This window comes from Barbus barbus, assembly GCF_936440315.1.
Source record: "Barbus barbus genome assembly, chromosome: 24".
NCBI classification, from domain to species: Eukaryota; Metazoa; Chordata; class Actinopteri; order Cypriniformes; family Cyprinidae; genus Barbus; species Barbus barbus.
The window spans coordinates 4698455-4724220 of record NC_136752.1 but is presented as its reverse complement, the minus strand read 5'-3'; the positions used below and the strand labels follow the sequence as shown (position 1 = coordinate 4724220).

The 25766-nt window shown below is 38.8% G+C and overlaps 1 protein-coding gene across 2 annotated transcripts; it reads left to right on the top strand.

Moving 5' to 3' along the window:
* The first annotated feature begins 135 nt into the window (after positions 1 to 135).
* LOC306843382 (tubulin epsilon chain-like) lies at positions 136 to 24764 on the top strand. 2 transcript variants are annotated; one of them, XM_079374845.1, is made up of 13 exons: positions 136 to 337; positions 1087 to 1160; positions 4986 to 5038; positions 5177 to 5238; positions 5563 to 5678; positions 13076 to 13197; positions 16086 to 16273; positions 16720 to 16892; positions 17199 to 17339; positions 18746 to 18886; positions 21779 to 21953; positions 23601 to 24131; positions 24214 to 24294. In XM_079374845.1, exons 5-12 carry the CDS (start codon positions 5578 to 5580, stop codon positions 23748 to 23750), a joined length of 1191 nt encoding a protein of 396 aa, XP_079230971.1. In that variant the 5' UTR covers positions 136 to 337; positions 1087 to 1160; positions 4986 to 5038; positions 5177 to 5238; positions 5563 to 5577; the 3' UTR covers positions 23751 to 24131; positions 24214 to 24294. The 2 variants fall into 2 exon arrangements, with proteins under 2 accessions (XP_079230971.1, XP_079230970.1); XM_079374844.1 differs by having other exon boundaries at positions 141 to 337; positions 5177 to 5222; positions 24214 to 24764.
* Positions 24765 to 25766: the final 1002 nt, after the last annotated feature.

Here is a 25766-nt window from a genome sequence, read left to right as displayed (position 1 = left end):
GAAATAGTAACTTTTGTTGTACAGTGTGACAAAAATTACGCTGTGTTGATGTGCGCATGCCCAGTAGCGCCATACGTATCCCTTCTAGCCTTTACCAGGAAAAACTACAATCAGAACTTCCTCGCGCACTGTGGTACGTCATCAAACAACGACGCTTTGACTTCAAATTGTCGCGCGAAACGCCACTGTGTGTTTTTTTTTTTTTTGCCCACTGTTTCTATAGCAAACAACAACCGCCAACTAACAAGCGATGAGTCCACGGGTGGATGTTAGATGCAGATAAAAGTAGATAAAAAGGTATAAACTAAAAAGATGACACAGTCCATAGTAGTTCAAGGTAAGAGAGTTCATTTTATTGGTCATAACTAGAGTTAACCGCGTTACTCCCTGTGCTTCAGGGGCTCAAACATCCTAATTTAGAGTCATGTTTGTATAGTAACCACGACCATTTCAGAAAATAGACCTAAATCTTATTTTAAGAAATATGTTTTCAGGAAGTTTCTGTATTACTGTCCCAGTCTGTTCCTGTCACCTGCTAGGTCTGTATTCAAACCGCACTTTTCTTGTGTTTAGCTTCTCTCAGCTAACTTATGTCGGTAATAAAGCAGACTTTCCGTCATCGATAAGATTCACTCAACCAAACCGTGCCCCCTTCAGATTTGAAGCAACTGGATTTTGAATTCTTCTACATACAGAAATACTTACAAACATAACGTTACATACATGCATACATAAATGTGGGTGATCTTTTAGAAACGATTTATCAACACAAGACCACTGATACGCAGGACTTGGTTTGTCATGTTAAAATAAAATGTAGAAATCAGCTATCTATGTGTCCGTTAATTAAAAATGCAAATAAATACTCATATTTAAAAGTGTTTATTTAATTTATGTTCAAAAGAATGCAAGATCCTCTTCCATACTAAACCAAAAATACTCCACCAGACAATAATGTCTGGCATTGGAAAAAAATAAAGAAAGAAAGAACAAGCTGTCATTAGTTCCCAAATAAACAACAAAAAACACCCCTGACCAAGAATTTCTCTCTTGTTGGCTCATGTCATTGTTGTGTGTGTGTTTTAGTTGGTCAGTGTGGGAATCAGGTGGGCTGCCGCTTCTGGGACCTCGCACTCAGAGAACACGCTCACGTCAATCAAGTGAGAAATAATGACACTATCCACATGCTTTTCAAATACTTTATTTTTTCTAATATTTTTTTAAGACTTGCATGAAACTATCTATTTTACAAGTAGACTGAGTATGTAATGTTTGTATACTTCTTTATGTAAATTAGAAGTTTATTTATAATTCCAGTCATATTCCATTCACAGTAAGATTTAGATTTAATATGTGAATCTCACTAAGCCTGTCAAGAACACATCTGGGTCACATTTCACCCTAAAATCAAAAGACAAAAAAGGAAATTATATTTGGCATTAAATATACACTGAACAAAATTATAAACGCAACACTTTTGTTTTTGCCCCCATTTTTCATGAGCTGAACTCAAAGATCTAAGACTTTTTCTATTTACTCAAAAGGCCTATTTCTCTCAAATATTGTTCACAAATCTGTCTAAATCTGTGTTAGTGAGCACTTCTCCTTTGCCCAAGATAATCCATCCACCTCACAGGTGTGGCATATCAAGATGCTGATTAGACAGCATGATTATTGCACAGGTGTGCCTTAGGCAGGCCACAATAAAAGGCCACTTTAAAATGTGCAGTTTTACTGTATTTGGGGGTCCGAAAACCAGTCAGTATCTGGTGTGACCACCATTTGCCTCACGCAGTGCAACACAACTCCTTTGCATAGTTGATCAGGTTGTCCACTCCTCTTCAATGGCTTTGCGAAGTTGCTGGATATTGGCAGGAACTGGAACACGCTGTCGTATACAACGATCCAGAGCATCCCAAACATGCTCAATGGGTGACATGTCCGGTGAGTATGCTGGCCATGCAAGAACTGGGATGTTTTCAGCTTCCAGGAATTGTGACAGATCCTTGCAACATGGGGCCGTGCATTATCATGCTGCAACATGAGGTGATGGTCGTGGATGAATGGCACAACAATGGGCCTCAGGATCTCGTCACTGTATCTCTGTGCATTCAAAATGCCATCAATAAAATGCACCTGTGTTCGTTGTCCATAATATACTCCTGCCCATACCATAACCCCACCGCCACCATGGGCCACTGGATCCACAACGTTGACATCAGCAAACCGCTCACCCACATGATGCCATACACGCTGTCTGCCATCGACCCTGTACAGTGAAAACCGGGATTCATCCATGAAGAGAACACCTCTTCAAAGTGCCAGACACCATCGAATGTGAGCATTTGCCCACTCAAGTCAGATACGACAACGAACTGCAGTCAGGTCCAGAGCCCGATGAGGACGACGAGCATGCAGATGAGCTTCCCTGAGATGGTTTCTGACAGTTTGTGCAAAAATTCTTTGGTTATGCAAACCGATTGTTGCAGCAGTTGTCTGGGTGGCTGGTCTCAGACGATCTTGGAGGTGAAGATGCTGGATGTGGAGGTCCTGGGCTGGTGTGGTTACACGTGGTCTGCGGTTGTGAGGCCGATTGGATGCACTGCCAAATTCTCTGAAATGCCTTTGGAGATGGCTTATCGCAGAGAAATGAACATTCAAGTCACGGGCAACAGCTCTGGTGGACATTCCTGCAGTCAGCATGCCAATTGACCTATCGGTAAGCCCCGCCCCCCTTAGTTACTGTTGCTTCCTCAGACAAACACAGGGAGTTGCTCACTGTCTTACAATGACAGCTGCAGTGTGAAAACCGTGTCCCGCGATGTTTTTGCACAATTTTGGACACAGAAGGCCACCAAATGGGAATGAAATATTCCATGGAGGGATTTATAAAATATTTAAAAATAAATACGGTGGGTAACTCGAAGCGAGGGTTTACAGACCGCAATGCAAGTGGGAGAAGTCTCATATTACAGTCGGGCATCACAATCGCGGATGACAACATTCAGGATCAACACTGTTCATGTATCACAGGGTATGATTAAATTAATGTACATTTAACCAGTTTAATATGGAGAGGCACTGAAATGTAGACCTTCGTTTATGTGTTTTTGACCTACACTGTACAAGATGCCAGAAGAGTCCACTATTGAGGTTTGTACATTAGCATGCACTCACTAAATTTAACCTTAGCTAGTTTTAGCCAGAGATACCTTGCTATAGCACAAGATAACATTAACGTTCTGCTTGAGCAGATGAAAAATTGTGACTTAATGAGTGTCTGACAACCAGAAAATGAACGTTTTCGTCTTCATTTGTATTGGGGTTGAATACTTGGGGACATTTTGTCCGAGTTCTACTCCCCTTGCAACTGATACTCGACTGCCATTGGCTAGTCTGCGTTCGAGGGGAGGGGCTTACTGATCGGTCAATTGCACGCTCCCTCAAAACTTGCGACATCTGTGGCATTGTGCTGTGTGATAAAACTGCACATTTTAGAGTGGCCTTTTATTGTGGCCAGCCTAAGGCACACCTGTGCAATAATCATGCTGTCTAATCATCTTGATATGCCACACCTGTGAGGTGGATGGATTATCTCGGCAAAGGAGAAGTGCTCACTAACACAGATTTAGACAGATTTGTGAACAATATTTGAGATAAATAGGCCTTTTGTGTACATAGAAAAAGTCTTAGATCTTTGAGTTCAGCTCATGAAAAATGGGAGTAAAAACAAAAGTGTTGCGTTTTATATTTTGTTCTGTGTAAATACATATACAAATATGTTTAAATGTTATATGATGTTAAAAAATAGTTTCATTACATTTTAAAATTGAAACCAGCATAAAGACAGTACAACATGTGCCTTTATCATGTCTAAATTCTGCTTTACATGTATATGAATTGGGGGTTAGCATTGTTTTCACAAAATTCACCATAAAAGGTATTTTCTAACATTGTTACTGCTGTGCTGTGAGGGAATGTATGGATCTGTTGACACTTCATTCAGGCCACTGGCCTAAGTAAATAATTTGAATCGATTTTTTTTATTTTTTATATCTATGAGCAAGAGATTATTTAAGGTGAAACTTATCATTTACTCATCCTCATATCAGTTAATCTTTGAAACACAGGCATCGAAAGTCCAGATGAACAAAATGTAGACGATCCAAAAAGTCATAGGATTATTCTGTTGTGCTGACCCCTGATGAAAGCAAGCAGAGATAGAGACAGTGACAAACCTGTTTTCCTATACTTTTGCCATATGATCAACTCCTGAATCCAAGTGAAGAGATGCAGTCACATTATATATACGATGAAGAGAATTAATTTGGGCTTTTATTCACATTTAAATGCACACAGGTTAACACTAAGCATCTTGTGGTAGAACAAACCTCACCAGTTCTTGTGCATCATTCACACATGAGCTTCTGTGTTTACCATATATGATGTGCTTTATGTATGTGTGTCAGTCATTGTTTAGATGTAATTAAAAGCTTGAATTTAATCTGTTAATTTGTATAATGCAATCATATCTCTTCACAAGACTTGGGTTAAACTGCTTGATTCATATGAATTCATTGTTATATTTTGGGGAAAATAGTCTAATAGTCTAAGTTTGATTACAGTGGAGTTTCATTTGTGTTTTGAAGATTAAATAGTCTATGTGTTTTTAAGGGAATGAAGGTGAGTAAATAACAGAATTTTTATTTTTGGTTGAACTAACCCTGGAAGTCAGTCTAAAAAAACTTTAATTTTTTGGATCGTAAACAGGCAGGGACAAAAAGTTGAAAAGTAAAAAATCTGTGCATTTTAAGCCTTGCTGTGTAAACAGCCAAAAAAAAAAAAAAACATAATATATATTCTGACATTCGAAAATTACTATTTTTTTTTTTTTTATCCATGTTGGGGTAAATCTGGCCAAGTTTTATGCTGCTGTCAGTCTGATCTAAAAAGCCATTAACCAAGTCTTTCTTTTGGCTCTGCAGATGGGAATTTATGATGAGGCGTTGAGCAGCTTCTTTAGAAATGTTGACCAAAGGTAGCCTCTCTTTCTTCTCCTTATACTCCCTTCTACTCTGTTTATGTTACTTTGTTTGTCCACATGTCCTCAACTCCTTGCTGACCCACTTGATTTATTGTGGGATCTTATGTACTTGTGTGTGTGGTGTATTTGTAGAGGAGCAGACTCTACAGGGGGCAAGATCAACACTTTAAAGGCCAGGGTGAGCACCATGTTAGGTGATGTATTCAGTTTGTACATTATAAAAACCATTACGCATATGGAATGTCCCCATAAAACATGGGAAACCCAACGTGTGTGTGTGAGAGTGTGAGTTTGAGATGTGTGCGGTTTGGCCTGTAGTGCTTATAGAATGTCACTCTCATGGAGAAATACATTCACGGACCAACAATTAAAAAATAGTACAACCATACCTCCCAAGTACTCGGTTGATTAATATCCTGTACTTGAGTTGATAAAATGACCATTCTTAAAAAAAAACAGATGTCAATGGCATGTCCCCAACATAACAGAAAATCAGTTGTATCTGTGCGTATCTGCAGGCTGTGTTAGTGGACATGGAGGAGGGAGTCCTAGGAGAGATTTTGCAGGGGCCGTTGCGTTCTCTCTTCAGCAGCACACAACTCATAAGTGATGTCTCTGGTTCAGGGAACAACTGGTAAGAGTCTGTCTTGGCAGGGACTCTGTCACACTGCTTCTACATGCATACTCTGTTCAGTGTGTGAATGTGCAATGATTGCTTTTAAAATAGATACAGTCCTACTAGTGATGGACGATATGATGTTATATACTTTGGAAAGACAGAAATTTGTCAACGGGTAAAGATTATTTTATACCTTTAATACCACAGTACATCAGATACATCATTTTTAAAAGTCCAATGCCAGGAAAAAAACTTGGGCATGTAAAAAAAAAAAAAAAATCACACCATGAAAATAGTCTTTGGTTCTAATGTGGCATAAAAAAATAAATAAATTATGTGTGCAGGTTGCTGTCAAAACCTATTCGGCATTAGTGAAGTGAAGTGACATTCAGCCAAGTATGGTGACCCATACTCGGAATTCGTGCTCTGCATTTAACCCATCCAACGTGCACACACACAGCAGTGAACACACACACACCGTGAACACACACCCGGAGCAGTGGGCAGCCATTTTATGCTGCAGCGCCCGGGGAGCAGTTGGGGGTTCAGTGCCTTGCTCAAGGGCACCTCAGTCGTGGTATTGAGGGTGGAGAGAGCGCTGGACATTCACTCCCCCCCACCTACAATTCCTGCCGGCCGGGGACTCGAACCCGCAACCTTTGGAGTCCGACTCTAACCATTAGGCCACGACTTCCCCATTACTGCAATGTTGTAGTACTTAAAGGGTTAGTTCACCCCAAAATGAAAATTCTGTCATTTAATTACACACCCAAACCCGTCAGACCTTCGGTCGTCATCGGAACACAAATTAAGATATTTTTGATTAAATCTGTAATGTTCCCAGATCCAGAAACGTAGTAAGGACATCTGTAAAACAGTCCATGTGACATCAGTGGCTCAACTTACAAGAAAAATTTTTGTGTGTAAAGAAGGCAAAAATAACGACTTTATTCAACAATTCTTCTCCCCCGAGTTACCGTCTTCCGCAATTTTGGAGAGTATCAAAAATATCTTAATTTGTGTTCAGATGATGAACGAAGGCCTTATGGGTTTGGAACGAAATGAGGGTGAGTAATTAATGACAGAATTTTCATTTTGGGGTGAACTAACCCTTTAAGCCTGTACAAACCGGGATGTGGACTTCATCTCAAGTCAAAGTCCATATTTTCTGTGACTAGTCAAGGCCAGCTCATTCGAGTCTGAGTCCTGGCTGAGTAAAATGCTCTTGAAAATGTGATCTTGTCCCATGCAGACATATGTGCAGACATATTCTACATGTACTCTGCCATACACACGGTGTTCTTAATTGTGAAAGGCACAAAATCCTATCAATGCATACATGTCAACCAGGTGGCTAAAGCCACATTTTGTTTTTACACATACAGTATGCTAGAGTAAGCATACATTGTATGTGACAAATTTCATTATCAGCACAGTACATGCACACTATACATGCACAGCATGATTTTTCAAAACCAGGTTGCACATAATTTATCTTGCACTAATTAGTTTGGCCCACAAGGTGGCAACATTGTCCCAGGCCATTGTTTCACAGTCAAAAAACAAATGGAAGAGATGGAACAACAACAAAAACACTCACTCACATCATTAACACATGCCTTCAGACTGATGTCTTTCACTCAGCATTTAAACAGGCTCGGGTAACCCCATTACATAGGAAACCCACTCTTTACCCAGCACTTTTGTAAAACTACAGACTGGTATGATCCCTTCTTCTATTCATTGCAAAACCACTTGAAAGAGTTGTTCAACCAAGTCTCTGCCTTTCTCACAAAGAAAAACCTGCTAGACAGCAACCAGTCTGGCTTCAGAAGTGGATATTCAGCTGAGACTGCCCTTTTCTTAGTTGTTGAAGCCCTAAGACTGGCAAGAGCGGCTTTCAAATCTTCAATACTTATCTTGCTGGAACTTTCCACTGCTTTTGACAAGGTTAATCACCCTCATGGCAAAGGGCATTTCAGGAACCACGCTCCAGTGGTTTGACTCTTACGTCTCAGATAGGTCCTTCAAAGTATCTTGGAAGGGTGAGGTGTCGCAAGATCTAACTACTGGGGTGCCTCAGGGCTCAGTTCTTGGACCACTTTTCTTCTCTATCTACATGGCATCACTACGTTCTGTCATTCAGAAACATGACTTTTCATATCACTGCTATGCTGATGACACTCAACTCTACCTCTCATTCCTGTCTGATGATCTGAAGATACAGTGGATACGGAAAGTATTCAGACCCCCTTCAATTTTTCACTCTTTGTTATATTGCAGCCATTTGCTAAAATCATTTAAGTTCATTTTTTTTCCTCATTAATGTACACACAGCACCCCATATTGACAGAAAAACACAGAATTGTTGACATTTTTGCAGATTTATTAAAAAAGAAAAACTGAAATATTACATGGTCCTAAGTATTCAGACCCTTTGCTGTGACACTCATATATTTAACTCAGGTGCTGTCCATTTCTTCTGATCATCCTTGAGATGGTTCTACACCTTCATTTGAGTCCAGCTGTGTTTGATTATACTGACTGGATTTGATTAGGAAAGCCACACACCTGTCTATATAAGACCTTACATCTCACAGTGCATGTCAGAGCAAATGAGAATCATGAGGTCAAAGGAACTGCCTGAAGAGCTCAGAGACAGAATTGTGGCAAGGCACAGATCTGGCCAAGGTTACAAAAAAAAATTCTGCTGCACTTAAGGTTCCTAAGAGCACAGTGGCCTCCATAATCCTTAAATGGATGACGTTTGGGATGACCAGAACCCTTCTTAGAGCTGGCCGTCCGGCCAAAGTGAGCTATCGCGGGAGAAGAGCCTTGGTGAGAGAGGTAAAGAAGAACCCAAAGATCACTGTGGCTGAGCTCCAGAGATGCAGTCGGGAGATGGGAGAAAGTTGTAGAAAGTCAACCATCACTGCAGCCCTCCACCAGTCGGGGCTTTATGGCAGAGTGGCCCGACGGAAGCCTCTCCTCAGTGCAAGACACAAAAAAACACCTGAAGGACTCCAAGATGGTGAGAAATAAGATTCTCTGGTCTGATGAGACCAAGATAGAACTTTTTGGCCTTAATTCTAAGCGGTATGTGTGGAGAAAACCAGGCACTGCTCATCACCTGTCCAATACAGTCCCAACAGTGAAGCATGGTGGTGGCAGCATCATGCTGTGGGGGTGTTTTTCAGCTGCAGGGACAGGACGACTGGTTGCAATCGAGGGAAAGATGAATGCGGCCAAGTACAGGGATATCCTGGACGAAAACCTTCTCCAGAGTGCTCAGGACCTCAGACTGGGCCGAAGGTTTACCTTCCAACAAGACAATGACCCCAAGCACACAGCTAAAATAATGGAGTGGCTTCACAACAACTCCGTGACTGTTCTTGAATGGCCCAGCCAGAGCCCTGACTTAAACCCAATTGAGCATCTCTGGAGAGACCTAAAAATGGCTGTCCACCAACGTTTACCATCCAACCTGACAGAACTGGAGAGGATCTGCAAGGAGGAATGGTAGAGGATCCCCAAATCCAGGTGTGAAAAGCTTGTTGCATCTTTCCCAAAAAGACTCATGGCTGTATTAGATCAAAAGGGTGCTTCTACTAAATACTGAGCAAAGGGTCTGAATACTTAGGACCATGTGATATTTCAGTTTTTCTTTTTTAATAAATTTGCAAAAATGTCAATTCTGTGTTTTCTGTCAATATGGGGTGCTGTGTGTACATTGAGGAAAAAAAATGAACTTAAATGATTTTAGCAAATGGCTGCAATATAACAAAGAGTGAAAAATTGAAGGGGGTCTGAATAATAATAATAGTAATTCATTACATTTATATAGCGCTTTTCTGCTTTTCTAAGCACTCAAAGCGCTCTACATTGTGAGGGGTGGTGTCTCCTCGTCCACCACCAGTGTGCAGCATCCACCTGGATGATGCGACGGCAGCCATAGTGCGCCAGAACGCCCACCACACACCAGCTTACTGGTGGAGAGGAGACAGAGTGATGAAGCCAATCAGTGTAAGGGGATGATTAGGAGGCCATGATGGTCAGAGACCAATGGGGAAATTTGGCCAGGATGGGATTTTTAATGACCACAGAGAGTCAGGACCTCGGTTTAACGTCTCATCCGAAAGACGGTGCTTTTTGACAGTATAGTGTCCCCGTCACTATACCGGGGCGTTAGGACCCACACAGACCGCAGGGTGAGCAGGGTGAGAATACTTTCCGTACCCACTGTAGCTGCTCACAGACATTTCTTGCTGGATGAAGAACCATCACCTTTAACTCAACCTTGCCAAGACAGAACTGCTTGTGGTTTCAGCCAACCCATCACTTAAAAAATTCTCCATCCAACTAGGCTCATCAACCATAACTCTTTCAAAAACATACCTTGATGTATGCCTACAAAACAACCACTTACTCTGCCCCCCTTTTACTTAAATTCACTTTAGACTCATGTGCCCTCCAGAAGCTTGCATTCTGCAAGTGAACATTGCATTCAACCACCACACCAATGTCTTCCAAAGTTGGACCACTAGATAACACGCAAGAAAGAACAACTCTTCTAGTATTGTGAGCTCAAATGCCAACAGGTGAACTTAACCCATGTACTTTATAAACAAGAATAATCACATAAAATCCAATGCAGATCCATTATTTCTTAGCAGTAACATCCTTGTTGCAGCCTCCAGAACAAGCAGATCAGATTTAAGCCACTGGCTTGTGTGGTTATTGTAAATCTGTAACATAGCCTGTGAAACCTCTTGCGACTCAAAGATTGGAGGAAAAAACATCTACAGCACCACATCGTGTTGAAAAGAAAGCTATGTCTGCAACAAAATCTTTACCTGACCAGGAGCAAAATTTATATAGGACAGAACACAACTCGCTAGAACACCTCACAACTTCTCATGTGCAAACTCCACCTGAGAAGGGGTTTTGCAGTTTGGAATTGGGACTGAGTACAGGGGGGAGAACTATTGGGGGACTCACAACTTGCCTCCTAAGGATGGTTCACGATTTTGACTGAGGGGGCCCAATGAAATGCACTATACGCCCAGCGAACCTAGCAGTGTCACTGCTCGCTCTCATAGCCTCAAGCTCAACTCAAATTTTCCTCTGTGAGCCTCAAAATAAGCACTTTCATTTTAAATTTATTGCAGTTTAATGAGCCGTGAAACACCCAAGCATTAAATGCACTTACTGTGCACATCCACTTATAATAACACAGTCCACTTTCTAGTCCGCATATCTATCAAATAGAGTATACTTAGACAGTGGCCCTGGTTTCTTATAGAATTTTACCTCACACCTGTATGCGTTAGCCTCAATCAGTAATTACTACTGTACCTCATTAAAGATGCACTACGTCACTTTTGCACCCAAAGAGATGAAGACTTTGGTCATATTAATAACCTAAAAAGCGTTTTAGTTCACGCAAGTGAGGTTATGCTTAGGTCAGACTTGCCTTGTAAAAATTCAGTTCAATAATGGGGTCATGAATTGAGAATTAGAATTTTGACAGTCATTTTTACAAATCTTTTGACATATTGTTGTATATGCATATTGTTCATTGTAGTATAAAAACATTCTGAAGCTGGCTTATTAGTCCAAAAACAACTTCTATTGAAACCAAGCTGCCAAAATGACTCCTCTGTTTTACTCCTCTATACTACGTAATGGAGATTATTGAATAGAGATTAATACATCAGCACAAGGCTGCCGGTTCAGACACATATCAACTACTTCTTCATCCTCATCAACTTGAAGATAATGAAGTAGGCAGCACTTCTGGTGTTAAACCTTTATGACAAAACATATCTACAGTTATTGGAGGCATGAAAGAAAGAAACACTCTACATTTGGGATTTTATAAGCATTGTTTTGACAAAAAAAAAAAAAAGAGTTTGAAAAAAATCTTATGTGAAAACATTGAAATTAATTAAAATGCATTTGTATAATACACTGATTTGTGATAGTTATTGTCATGTTGGTAATGAACACCATCATTAATATATCTAATAGCACCCAGCCATATTAATATATATGCTATTTGGGCAATTCTTTGTGTTGGTCTTTGCTCCTAATAATCAAAGTATTTAAATGCCCACCAGAAATAGCATTATTATGGTTTAATTTATATGAAACAATCTCATTATCAATTCATAACCCCAACCCATAACACAGAGAGATATTCGGGACACAGATAAAGCCAAACCTGTAAGTTCATGTGACAGGCTGGCAGGTTTTTGACAGATGTTTATTCTTCAGCCAGATGAAAATCATTTGTCAAGGACACAAGAATACCTTGTCAAGAAAAATCTTCACTTCCTCTTCTATGAGATGGCTTAGTGTAAACAAGGACCAAAATGTTTTAGCTTGTTCACTTTCGACTATATTGGGTCAAAACGTGACATCAAATTGCATTTCTAGATTTGTAGCATAATAGCTCAATTAGTCAATGTGATTCTCAAGTCAGCTGTTGTGATTAAAAACAAGGGTCAAAACTTTTATCTCCACACTTTTTGTTGCTTGTGTTTTGGCATGATGTATGCAGTCATGAGGATTTTCTTTCATTGCCACCCTCACCTCGAAATCCGATCACACACATGTAACTGCAACTTGTAAACAACATGTCTCTGACCACTTGTCACCGATCACCTGAGATGGATCTCAGTACCAGATGTAAACCAGGCCTATGTTACTATTCCTCATGTGGTTGACACACCCATGTGTTTTTAAACTTCAGAAGCCCCTGACAGCCTCCAGGCATGTTACTGAACAGTCACACTTTATAGTTCTTGACTGTTTAAGTGGTTCTTCATGTTTCAGTGCTCAAGGTCAATTTCTTGTCATTCAGATATTCATAAACTTTGATTCTGATTGAAATGACACCAGCCAGTCATAACCTAAGGCCAAAGATGTGTCAAACAGAGTCAGACATGATGTTGACTTGCAGTTGTAGTGTTAAAAAACAGTTCAGTTCACCAAAATCATTACAAGGTTTCATGCTAAAATTGGTTATTAACTTTTAAAGCAAATACATGCTAAAACCTAGCTATTAAACCACAGTCGTTTTAAGCATAAATTGTTTATACTTTAAAACATTTGTAGTCCTTCATAATATGGTGCTGTTTTAATAGACCTGTTCCAAAAACTGGTGAGCAGTCTACTGAGGCAGCATTTTAATGCATGTAGCCGGGTGTACAATTTTATCATAAATGTTTAGAATTTTACAATGCGTACAAGGATTAGCTCCAGATTGGACAAGCAGTATTCCAAGAGTGCTGATTTTTAATATGCATCTTATTCTTCAGTTAATGACAGAGTATTTTTAGTTATGCATTGTTGTTTTTTATTTGACTGTTAATCGGTTACTGATACTGTTATTGGTCTATGACTCTTAGGGCTGTCGGGCATCACACATATGGCTTGGCCTACAGAGAGCAGATTGTGGATCAGGTCCGCAAGGCTGCAGAACACTGTGATTGCCTTCAGTGCTTCTTCCTCATTCACTCTATGGGAGGAGGTAAGCTTCTGGGCCCGTATTCACAAAACGTCTTAAGGCTAAAAGTAGCTCCTAGCTCACCGATTTAGGAGAAAATCTTAAAAGTGGTGGGCGTGTCAGTCCTGATTTTAGGACTCCTACATTTTTGCTCTAAGAGTATTTCACTAGGGCTGGGCGATATGTCAAAAATATCTTATCTATAATCACCTTAAAAAATATCGCAATATTCGATAATATCGTCTACCTAAGCCCCACCTCCACCAGGCCCCGCCCCCGCTAAGAAAACATTGCCGACATGCACCATATTCAGTTTGGTCTTAATTATTGCCACATTAAAGTTTGGTATTACTTTTCTTAGTTTGTGCTTAAACTAACAGAAAACATTAGCTTTACTGTTATGTTGGTGTTGCTAATAATTTCCACTCTGTTCTTATCAAATTTGTGTTTGAAATTAATTTCGTTTTGTGAGAAGAACTGTTGAGGAAAAATAATAGAACCCAATTTTAAGTTCATCATGGTGAAGTTGGACATTCTGGCGGTGATTGTAAGAATGATAAATGCATGTTGGTGTCATATAGTAATGTCTTGAATAAATATGCCTGTTTTGCAATGGTACTCTTTCTTTTTGGCATTAGACAAATTTCATGATGGTAAGTTTAATTTCCTTGATTATAATAATTGTAGCGCTGTTTTTAAACTAAAGTCATGCAGAGATTAAAAAGAATTCTGAGCAAAAACATTGTTTTATTTTAGTTTTTTTTCTGGTAGCCTTGTTCAGAGGTCTCTTTTGGCAAAATAAAAATAACTGATTTATTTAGAACAAGGGATAATTAAAAATTTTAGTTTTGTATTTTAGTTTTTATTATTTTTATTTTATTAATCAAAATACAACGCCCAAAATATAATATTCAATGTTGGGCTGCCGAATCTCCGAACGCGTGCATGTTGAGCCTATAATGTCTTCATCCGTTTGCAACAAAACTTTATAGTTTTGTTGCAAATGAATTAAGAATTCATAGTGCTATATCTCAGCTTAATTAAACATAATTATACTGTATACACTGTTTAAAAAATCTGTAAAAATGGTGCACTGTGTGTGCTGTATGAATAGGCTGTGAAGGAATTTGCGTATTTTAATTATAACTGTCATGTGTGTGGATTTTCATCATTATACAATAAATATTCAGAAACACATGCAGTGCCACTGTTTTCTGTTTAACTTTGATTAAACTGGAGATCAAAATAGAATGGCCTTACCCTAAATAAGGATCAATTATACTGGAATACATTTCCAAAATAATCGCATACACAGATGCACATTGCCTTTACAGTAGTCAGCGCCGAACAACAGGAAAATAAAATATAAACTGAGGTTACAAAAGTGATTCAGTCAAGATCAGTGAGGGATTTTCTTTTCTTTTGTTCTTTGATTAACATTAATGACTGATGGCAGCGACTGCTGTCAATGCACGGATCCAATACACCCTCTTTACGTTCACTTAAGACATAACCGATTATATTTATGGGATATTTGGATAGAATTTTGTGTGTATTTGTCCATTCGAATGTGTAAGAATGCGACAAAGAGAGCTCAGTCCAGTGTTCGCGTATATAAGAGGTGTGAGCTGTGCACAGAAAACAGCGAGCGAGTGCAGAAGTGAGTTCTATTTCGTCTTCTTGCAGTTGAATCTTTTGAAATCACAAAAAATGCGCATACAGGAATCGAGAAGTAGAATCGAAATTTAATTTTATAACAAGTAATTCGATTCCTGACCTTACGCATCTGATCTTATCTCCAAAATTGGAATAGCTTTTCGATTCCCAACCCTCCTATTAAATTATTTCATTCTTGCATGCAAAAAGACCTGTATGGTGACTATGGGGCTGTGTAAAATATTTTTTGCAACTTACTAGGTTTATCATTTGTCATTTTTTTTCCTGATAATGTCGATAATCGTCTGTTACCTGATTGTTGACATCGACATCGCGATACTTACGAGACATCGTCGATATACGATTATATCGTCATATCGCCCAGCCCTATATTTCACACAGCGTTTTAGCGCTAAAACTAGGTCCTAAATCTGTGAAACCTTAGGACTAGTGAAGAGGACTCCTAAGTCACTAAGACCAACTCACAACTATCCTAAAATGGCTGTTGCTGGCAATCTGCCTCAGAATATAAACATTTTAAAAACATTTGACGAAAATGAGCCTTTAAAATGGTATTACCTTTAACGTTTGGAGGTTATTCCAACTCCAAATTTTCCTTTGATTATATCCTTTTCATTAACCAGTTGGGCAAGAAGTAACAGATTCTTGCGTCCAGTTTGGTTTTCTTTTACGTTTGCATGTCTTACTATCAGTCATGGTTATTCTACTCTGTTAATTAAAAGGCGGTTTATATTCATCCGCTACAAGAAGCATACATCTAAGAGACTGACAATTAGTGAACATATATTTGTTTAATTAGTGACACGTTAAAATCTTTATTTGAATGTGGCAATTAACATTATTTTTTAAACCTTTATTTGGATATGATAACATAATATCGTGCTCTAAAATATTTATATGACTATATCTCTGACAGAGACCCCGCCCCTCTCCTGTCAGCCAATCACTGTGTGCATAGTTAGTAAGCATGCTGACATGCTCCATAGCAACGAGGCCAACCCCACCCTTACTCTTAGCTTAAGACTTCTCTCTATTCCTTAGTAAAAGTTCATCTCAGCATCTTTGTGAAAAGGTTTTAAGAGCCAACTCTTAGCTAAAAACGTTTACTGCTATTTAGGAGACCTTTTAGTGGTAAGATCAAATGTTTTGTGAATACGGGCCCTGATGTCTGGCATGTTACCCGTGTTGGTGGTTGAGAAACATGGGCTGACCTAAGTGTACATTTGTGTGTTTAGGTACTGGTTCGGGGTTAGGCACGTTTGTGTTGAAGCTTCTAGAAGACGAGTTCCCAGAGGTATGTCGGATAGTGACCTCCGTCTTCCCGACAGCAGAAGATGATGTCATTACCTCTCCTTACAACAGCGTCCTAGCCATGAAAGAACTCACAGAACACGCAGACTGTGTCTTGCCGGTTGATAACCAGGTATCCCTCTCCTGGCATCATAGCTCTCAAACCCTTTTTGAGGTCATGTATATTCTAATAAAGTATGTGAAGACACGTTGCACCATATTTGACGTCAATGATGCTAAACCACTTTGCTCACATGTCTCATTACCAAACTAGATGGACTGGATGGAAAGATTTGAATAATGACTTAAATATCAGTCTGTTCCTTATACAAAGCTGTGGTTTCGTGTCTTTGGAAAAGTTGGAATACAGTTAAATATAAGTCACATGGGCTACATTTATTGATTTATTTTTTTTTATTTTTTTTTTATTTTTTTTTGCCCATTTATAACTTGACAGACCTTGTCACTGCTGCTTTTCCCAAAATTGTTCCTGTTGTGTTACAGATATGAAGGAACGTCATAAAGTTTTGAGTCAGTATATTATGATGATTTAAATTGTTTTTTTTTCCTTTATTGTAGTCTCTTGTTGATATTGTTGGTAAGATACAACACATGTCCAACACTGGCAAGCCAAGCTGTACCATCAAGAAGGACTGTACCATCATCTCAGGACGAGGAGGGGTGGTGAAGGTCGAGAAACCATTTGATGCCATGAACAACATTGTGGCCAATCTACTTCTTAATATTACCAGGTACTAAATACTTTGTGACAATGGACATTATCTGCTGAGCTATTTTGTTCTGGTTTATAGTCTCAGATTGGTGGATCATTTCTATATGTGTATATGGCTTGTAAGGTCATCACATAAAAATTGGCACTTAAATATTTTTTTAATTAACTGGATAACATTTTAAAAATAGAAAGCTTATAGAAGACAATGTAATTGGCTATCTGTTGTCTTTTGACTCTTTTTAAAAAAAAGTAAGACATTTTATCACTAATTTAATTAGATTTTCTCACTAATTTAATTGTATTGAATTAATTTCTCCCCTTGCAGTTCCGCACGGTTTGAGGGCTCTCTCAACATGGATCTGAATGAGATAGCCATGAACCTTGTTCCGTTCCCACGGTTACACTACCTTTTGCCCAGTCTAACTCCTCTATACACACTTGCTGATGTCAACATACCATCACGCAGGTTTGTCATTATATACCTACAGTAATTTTTACCCATTTTCTCATTGAATGCTCTTATACAGTACCTGCCTCAAATACGCCGGGATTGCAATATATATATAAAACAAATGACTGATTTGTAGTTCAGGTAGGTTCCTGAATTTTTTTTTTTTTTTTTTTTTTTTGTAGCTATGCTGGAAATCACTCCCTGTCTATATCAGTACTGGGCTTAAAATGATTGAAATTACTATTAGTTTTCATTCTTTTCAAAGTCGTGTAAATCATTATAATCTGAAAATACCATAGACATTAATAAATAAATAAATACACTGATCAGCCACAATATTAAAACCACTGAACCGGTGAAGTGAATAGCATTGAATATATTATCACAGTAGCACCTTTAAAAGGTTGGGATATGTTAGACAGCAAGTGGACAGTCAGTTCTTGAATTTGTTGTATTAACAATTGTACGTAAGCAGTCTTTTAAGTGTTTTTTTTATTATTATTTTAATGATCATAAAAAAATTAAGCATGAGAAACCAGTGTTTATTATAGTGACATTCTGTGTCAAATCGAACGAATTTCAGAAAGTTCCCCAGCTCAATATTTTTCTGAAGGAAGATAAATACGTATAGTGATGACGCCAAAATCTTAAATGTCATAGATGTATATTTACTGAGCAATCCACTGTTTTGTAAAGGGGGGGTCAAAATGACATTTTCACCTGAGATTTAGAGCCAAATTACAGGAGGGTAAAAATGACTTATTGATGCTGCCATCTTTCTATTATTACACAGAGATTGCTAGGTCTATTAGTAACATCAGTTGATTTCAGCAATCTTTGTTGCATTACATGCCAAAAGTGACCTCATTGTTTCCCTCCATCAAGACTTGATGACTTGAAGACTTGAATTGCATAGAACAGGGGCTCTCAACTCTGGCCCTCGAGGTCCACTTTCCTGCATAGTTTAGCTCCAACCTTGATCAAACTCGCCTGCCAGTAACTTTCTAGTGATCCTGAAGACCTTGATTAGCTTGTCCAGATGTGTTTGATTAGGGTTGGAGCTAAACCTTGCAGGAAATTGGACCTCGAGGGCCAGATTTAAGAAACCCTGGCATAGAGCATACATGTAAAAAATATAGTTTCATGTAGCACATTTCTGGTCTCCCACATTTGCATGCATACGAAAGTAAGTCAATAAAACGAAAAGTGTAGTGTGATCGACCCTTTACGACCCAAACTGAAGTTAAATAGCTCTGCCACAGAGAACCTTAGTAGGCGCCTGCTCATTACAGGTCGTTGGATAATATTCCCAGATGTCCCCCATGCCAACCACCCTGCATGGAAGGGAGAGACTTTATATGGAAAAACCTCTTCATGTGTGTTTTATCGTCACCAAATGGATGCTGTGCTGTGTTCTGTAGGCTGGATCAGATGTTCTCAGATGCATTTAGTAAGGAGCATCAGCTAATCAGAGCCGACCCCAAACACAACCTGTATCTGGCCTGTGCTCTTATGCTGCGTGGAAACGTTCAGTTGTCAGATCTGCGCCGGAATATTGAGAGGTTTGTTTCTCCCTTATTTTGATTTACTCTAGTTTTGTTTCTTTTTTTTTATTCTAATATACATTTTCTCACTCTGACTCCAAATCCTAGTAAGCTGCCTCGTATACTGTCTACATAAAGATGATCTCTATTCATGCACTGCACAGTATGATCTCACGGAAGTGATGTATACAGGGACTGAAGTTGTTTGTTGCTAGGATGGATTAACATCAACTGGATGCATGACCATGTATCAGATGATTGAGGAGCAATTTCAGCACAATTAAACTAAATCGTGACTGTCACAATTAAAGTGAAATGAATAAAAAGTCTCAGTCTAAATGTAATATTTACAGCTGCTCACATGGCATCAAAGATTTAATTTTGCGTGTTGTTTTTTTCAGTGTTTAACTTTACATCCAATCACACAAATGTCTTTTGAGGGCATGAATGTACTGGCCAATAAAAGGCATTAGATAAGTCACGATGAAGAAGAAAACCGCTAAAAACACTGTAGGGTGCATGCTCACTTAATGAATTCTCATAAATAAATTGCAGATATGATGTAAAAGATTTTGCTATGCAGACAGCTTCTTTTGTTATAAAGGTAGTTTTTTTTTTTTTTTTTTTTGCAATTATGTAGATCTCGAGCCAAACTAAAATTATTGGTCATTGGCCGCTTCAGTGATGGGGAATGCTGGCTTTCTGTATATTTCCAGTTTCAATATCCATTTTGTTTTTATTCTATTAAGATAACCTAGTCTTGGTTTTGATAAATCTTGGTTTTGCAAATCGACTTTAAAACATTGTTTGGTGCTATAAGATAAATAAAAACATATACACTGACAGGTTACTTACTATAAGATCAAGATGGTTGAATGACTTTAAAGGGGTCATCGGATGCCCATTTTCCACAAGTTGATATGATTCTTTAGGGTCTTAATGAAAAGTCTATAACATACTTTGGTTAAAATATCTCAATGGTAGTTTAAAAAACACCTTCTTTACCCTGTCAAAATCAGCTCTGTTTTCAGCATGCTGTTAGCTAGCTAATGTTGCTTTAAATGCCAGGGAGCTCTGCTGACTCCGCCCCTCTCTTCCATGGAGTGACGAGCAGACCATAGATATGTGTAGATTCCCTATTCGACCACTCCAGATACGTTGACTGTGTCAGCCATCTAGCATTCACAATAATAATCAATCAATATTCAAAGATATACAAGCATATAACTTGCTGTTGACGCACACAATCAATGCGCTCAAAGTTTTGCAGGCTGTTACAAAAATGGCGGATGGCGTATCGCGGCCCATAGAAACACTCGATAATAAGGCACCTAGGTATGTATATCTATGGAGCATACTAAACTTCAGCCGCGAAACTGTCTAACTAGCACATTATTTGTAAAGGTGATTTGCAAAGATTCATAAAAACCCTTATACTCACTTCTTCTGTAGATAAAGCTGGATCACGAATGATTCGGGCGAACATAGATGCATTTATGTAGATCAGGGATCTAGTTCCCTTCAAAGTGAAAGTATGCTAATCCTCTGCCTTCAGGGGCTCAGATGTCAAGAGTAAATGAAGACTGCTATACTCATTATTACATCCAACAACTAAACACTTCAATCGCTTAATCGGAGACATCTTGTCTTGCCCTGTACTGGAGCTGACAATGGCGGACAGTTCACAGCTCACTCAGGGTGGGTCTAAGGTAAGACGGTCTTGTCAATCAACTCTCGTGGGAGGGGCCTGTACAGAACTACGTCATTCTGACAGGAATCTCAGAACAGCCTGATTTGAGAAAGAGGATTTTAAAATGGAGATTTAAAAAAAAAAAAAAACACTGGATGGATTTTTATCATTATAGGATGGATGTGTACACACACTTCCAACACACATTTATGTTCTATTGCGTGCATTTGAACGCAGAACTCTTCAGCTGTGCTGAAGTCACTTGCGCACGCTGCTGCTGCTGCGGGACACTAAACGCCGTCGAGCTGCTGTCAGTCGCGTGGTCTCGTGTTGTTTCCACCTGCGCGGCACTTTTTTTCATCACTAATCGATGGATGTCTACAATATAAAAATAAGGAGAAACCCAAAACAGGCCCGAGGCCCGGCCCGCATCTGAACTATGATGTGAAAATTGGCCCGAAGCCCGGCCCTAGAGGAGTAAAAAAGTCGGGGCCTGTCGGGCCCGGGCCGAAATGCAGGGCTCTACTTCTACCAGTAATAGAAAAGCTTAAATGTTAATAGAAACATTTAGAAATAGTTTTGGTTATAGAAAACACATCTTCTCAAGTATTTACTGGATTATTACTCTTCATCAGTCGTAAAATGAGAAACAAAATAAGTAGGAAGTGTCTTGATGAAATCCAAACTCAGGAGATTTGAACAAACATGCCCTTGAAGTACGTGTTAAAGATTAGTTCACCCAAAAACAGAATCCTGTTATCAGTTGCCCTCACAGATTATTTAATTTTTGAGTGATCTATCCATTTTAATGCTAGGTATAAATGATAACATACCTTGGTTGACCACTTGTGATCGGATCAATGAAGACTTAATACCAGGTGTAAATGGTCACAGAGTACTCTTAATCACAGTACTTCTTATTAGCATAAATTAGGGTAAAGTTGGCATTAGTAAAACTATATAGATATTTTTTACAGCTAATTTTTGAACTCTTTTTTTGTCTTGCATTGCTTTAGACTCAGTCCACCTTTTTATAATATTTGTTTCAATATTACAACTTTTACCCATGAATGTCTACTATTTGACACAGACTTTGCATTAGGAGCACTCTGTGATATTATAAAATGCTAAGTAGGCAGCTTGCAAGGTTTTGTAACACAGCTCATCTCTGTATGTAATATAAATATATGATCGGTGTTCTTTTTTTTTTTTTCGATTAGGCTAAAGCCCACCCTTCCGTTTGTCCCATGGAATCAGGAAGGATGGAAGACTAGTCTGTGTTCAGTCCCTGCTGTGTGTCACTCACATTCTCTGTTGGCTTTAGCCAACAACACTTGCGTGAAATCCACCTTCTTTGAACTAAGGGAGCGTTTTGTGAAGCTGTACCGTAGGAAGGTGTGTCTAGCATAGCATATCAACAGCAAAATAACGTTACATTTGAATCCTTTTTTAATGCAGCGACATGTACTGGCTCTCTCAACAGTAACATATTTTACTTTTATAAGCATATATATATACATACATGCATGCATACATACAGGTGTATCTCAAAAAATTTGAATATCGTGAAAAAGTTTTTTTTTTGTAACATATTTCAAAAAGTATTTACTAGACTCATTACTATTTCAAACGTTTTTTGTTTTAATTTTGATGATTAGAGCTTACAGCTCATGAAAGTCAAAAATCCAGTATCTCAAAATATTAGAATATTTCCTAAGATCAATCAAAAAGGATTTGCCAAACATAAAAGTTCCAGTTCGTTAAAGTATGTTCATTTATGCACTGAATACTTGTTTGGGGCTCCTTTATCCCAAACTCCAGCATCAGTGAGGTGTGGCATGGAAGCGATCAGTCTGTGGCACTGCTGAGGCACTATTGAGCCTTCAGCTCGTCTGGATTGATGGATCCTCTGTTTCTCATCTTTCTGTTAAAAATATCCCATAGATTCCATATGGGGTTCAGGTCAGGCATGTTGGCTGGCCGATCAAGCACAGTAATATCATGGTCAGCAAACCACTTGGAAATGGTTTTGGCACTGTGGGCAAGTGCTAAAGTCCTGCTGGAAAAGGAAATCAGCATCTCCATAAAGCTTGTCAGCAGATGGAAGCATAAAGTGCTCCAAAATCTCCTGGTAGACAGCTGCATTGACATTTGACTTGATAAAACACAATGGACCAAAACCAGCAGACGTCACGGCACCCCAAATCATCACTGACATCAGAAACTTTACACTGGACTTCAAGCAGCTTGGATTCTGTGCCTCTCCAGTCTTCCTCCAGACTTCAGACCTTGATTTCAAAACGAAATGGACTTTGGACCACTGAGCAATAGTCTAGTTCTTTTACTCTTTAGCCCAGGTAAGATGCTTCTGATGTTGTTTCTGTTTCAGAAGTGGCTTGGTAGCCCTTTTCCTGAAGATGTCTGAGTGTGGTGACTCTTGATGCACTGACTCCAGCTTCAGTCCACTCCTTGTGAAGCGCTCCCAAATGTTTGAATCAGCTTTGCTTGACAGTATTCTCAAGCTTGTGGTCATCCCTGTTGCTTGTGCACCTTTTCCTAACAAAATTCTTCCTTCCAGTCAACTTTTCATTTAATATGCTTTGATACAGAACTCTGTGAACAGCCACCCCTTTCAGTAATGACCCTCTGTGACTTACTGTCTTTGTAGAGGGTGTCAATGATTGTCTTCTGGACCATTGCTAAGTCAGCAGTCTTCCCCATTATTGTGGTTTCAAAGAACAAGAGATACCCGGCAGTTATACTGTAGGGATGGTCATTTAATGAAGCTCAAATAAATAAATATTCTAATATTTTGAGATACTGGAGTTTTGACTTTCATGAGCTGTAAGCTTTAATCATCAATATGAAAACAAAAAACTTTACATGTAATGAATCTAGAATATATGAAACTTTCACTTTTTGAAATGGGTTACAATTAAAAAAAAAAAAAAAAAGATAGAACTTTTTCCAGATATTCAAATTTTTGAGATGCACCTGTATATATGCACAAACTCACAAACTTTTGAAATGTGCTCCTCACAGGCTCACTTGCATCACTATCTAGCAGTTGACGGCATGGAGTTGGGTGGATTCAGTGAGGCCTTGTCATCTATCTCAGCTCTAATTGAAGAATACACACACTTGGAAAGCCCTCTCATGCCCAGCGCTCCCAGACTCACCATTGCCACCTGAATCGTGTGTATAATAGACAAAGTGATCAAACATTTCTACATGTACATAAAATAAATCTTTCATATATTTTTGGACCAATTATTTATTTATTTAAAATGTCTCTATTTTAGAGGCATAGAAACATTGGCTCAGCCAGTGGTGGGAATTTAGAGTGGATCTGTTAGTACTATAACAGACAATATTGAGTCAAACAGAGTTGAGCTCTTTTCCCAAGCAAACATGCCTGCCTGCAATTTTCAAGTAAGCCCAAAGACTATTTTTTATTTATTTATTTTAAGATATTAAGTTATAATAATAACTTGAAATTAAGTTGTGTCTGATTGGGCCCAAACCTTAACTCTGCAAGGCAATGGTCCTGTATTGCCCATCTGTGTACTAGAGGCACAGAAATTACACACTTCACCTGTAAAATGTTATTACTTTGCAAGGCAATGGTCCTGTATTGCCCATCTGTGTACTAGAGGCACAGAAATTACACACTTCACCTGTAAAATGTTATTACTTTGTCTTTCATATAAAAAAAAGTTAATAAAATAGTCATATCAAACAGTGCCTGGATAATGTTTTAATAGAAGAAGAATCACAGATTCATTTGTCATCAATACACATCAGTAAAACACAAGAAATGTCACTTTATCTGAAACTAGATTACACACTCAATTCTATATTCTTGGCATTGGCACAGTCAGCACAAAGCCTAAACTTGTATCTTCATTTTAAAGAGCCCATCTTTAGATCTTCATCTTCATTTGTACTATTTTTATAGTGAATGTGTGCGTGTATAGTGTGCACTGTATAGTGTGTGTGCTGGTAGGGTGAAGGTGTCTTGTGTATGGGCTGAGTTCGTAAGCAAAAAGATTAAATCAAAATCACTGTCACTTCAGAGTGCACTACCCTAGTAGTAGTAATATTAATATTTTTAAAATCTATCTGTATCATTGTAATGCTTGCAAAAAATAAATAAATCCGAAACAACCCAAAAAATTCAATAAACATCTTACATTTTGGGATTTATTACAAGTTGCAAGTCATTCATTATCAATGAGCTGACAATTTGTTGTTCAGGAGAGTTCTGCTTTATGCAAATGCACAGCAATGTGCCAGCTACTACTGGGAGTTCAGACTCCAAGTTTACATGACTCCTGATATAGTTTGTCCTTAGATATTATTTATACTATTATATTATTATTAACTTTCCTGTACTGAACCCCATTACTACACTCTTTTGTTGATTACTTCTACAGTTGATTACTTCTACACTTTTACAGAAAATATATTCATCGTTCATGAATTTTCCTGTTTCTGTAGTGACCTTTAGTTGGTTGAGCTTTGTTCCAAAATAATGGCTAGCATACACATACACATACAACCTCAGAGCTGATTGTACCTGATGGTCTTAAATGTCTGTTTTCCTACAAGTTCAAAAATCTCTACAGGTTCTTCACATCCAGGTGAGTAACTGTGACCTGAGAATTTGCTATACATGATATGAGGAATGTGAGACATGTATTAACATGACTTTGCTTCATTTAAAGGTGCACTAAGCGAATTTTGCCAAACAATGTTGATATTTGAAAGCACCAAAACAAACACGCCCATACCCCAACAGGGGAAGTCGTGGCCTAATGGTTAGAGAGTTGGACTCGTGATACAAAGGTTGCGGGTTCGAGTCCCCGGCCGGCAGGATTTGTAGGTGGGGGGAGTGAATGTCCAGCGCTCTCTCCATCCTCAATACCACGACTGAGGTGCCCTTGAGCAAGGCACCCCAACTGCTCCCCGGGCGCTGCAGCATAAAATGTGTGTGCATGTTGGATGGGTTAAATGCAGAGCACGAATTCCGAGTATGGGTCACCATACTTGGCTGAATGTCACTTCACATAGAATATCGCCCCTATTTTGATATCTCCGCCCCACACATACATACACAACCCTGGGAATGAAGATGGTGGAATCTGCGGTGCCTGCCAGCTAAGGGTATGAAGTTATGTGAAACAAAGCAAAATCAATATTACTCAC

Excerpts from the sequence above, each read along its gene's own strand:
- LOC306843382 (XM_079374844.1), top strand. The coding sequence starts at position 313 with ATGACACAGTCCATAGTAGTTCAAG. Across the intron at positions 5,223-5,562 it reads TCAACACTTTAAAGGCCAGG|GCTGTGTTAGTGGACATGGA; the intron begins GTGAGCACCATG and ends GCGTATCTGCAG. Across the intron at positions 5,679-13,075 it reads TCTGGTTCAGGGAACAACTG|GGCTGTCGGGCATCACACAT; the intron begins GTAAGAGTCTGT and ends TATGACTCTTAG.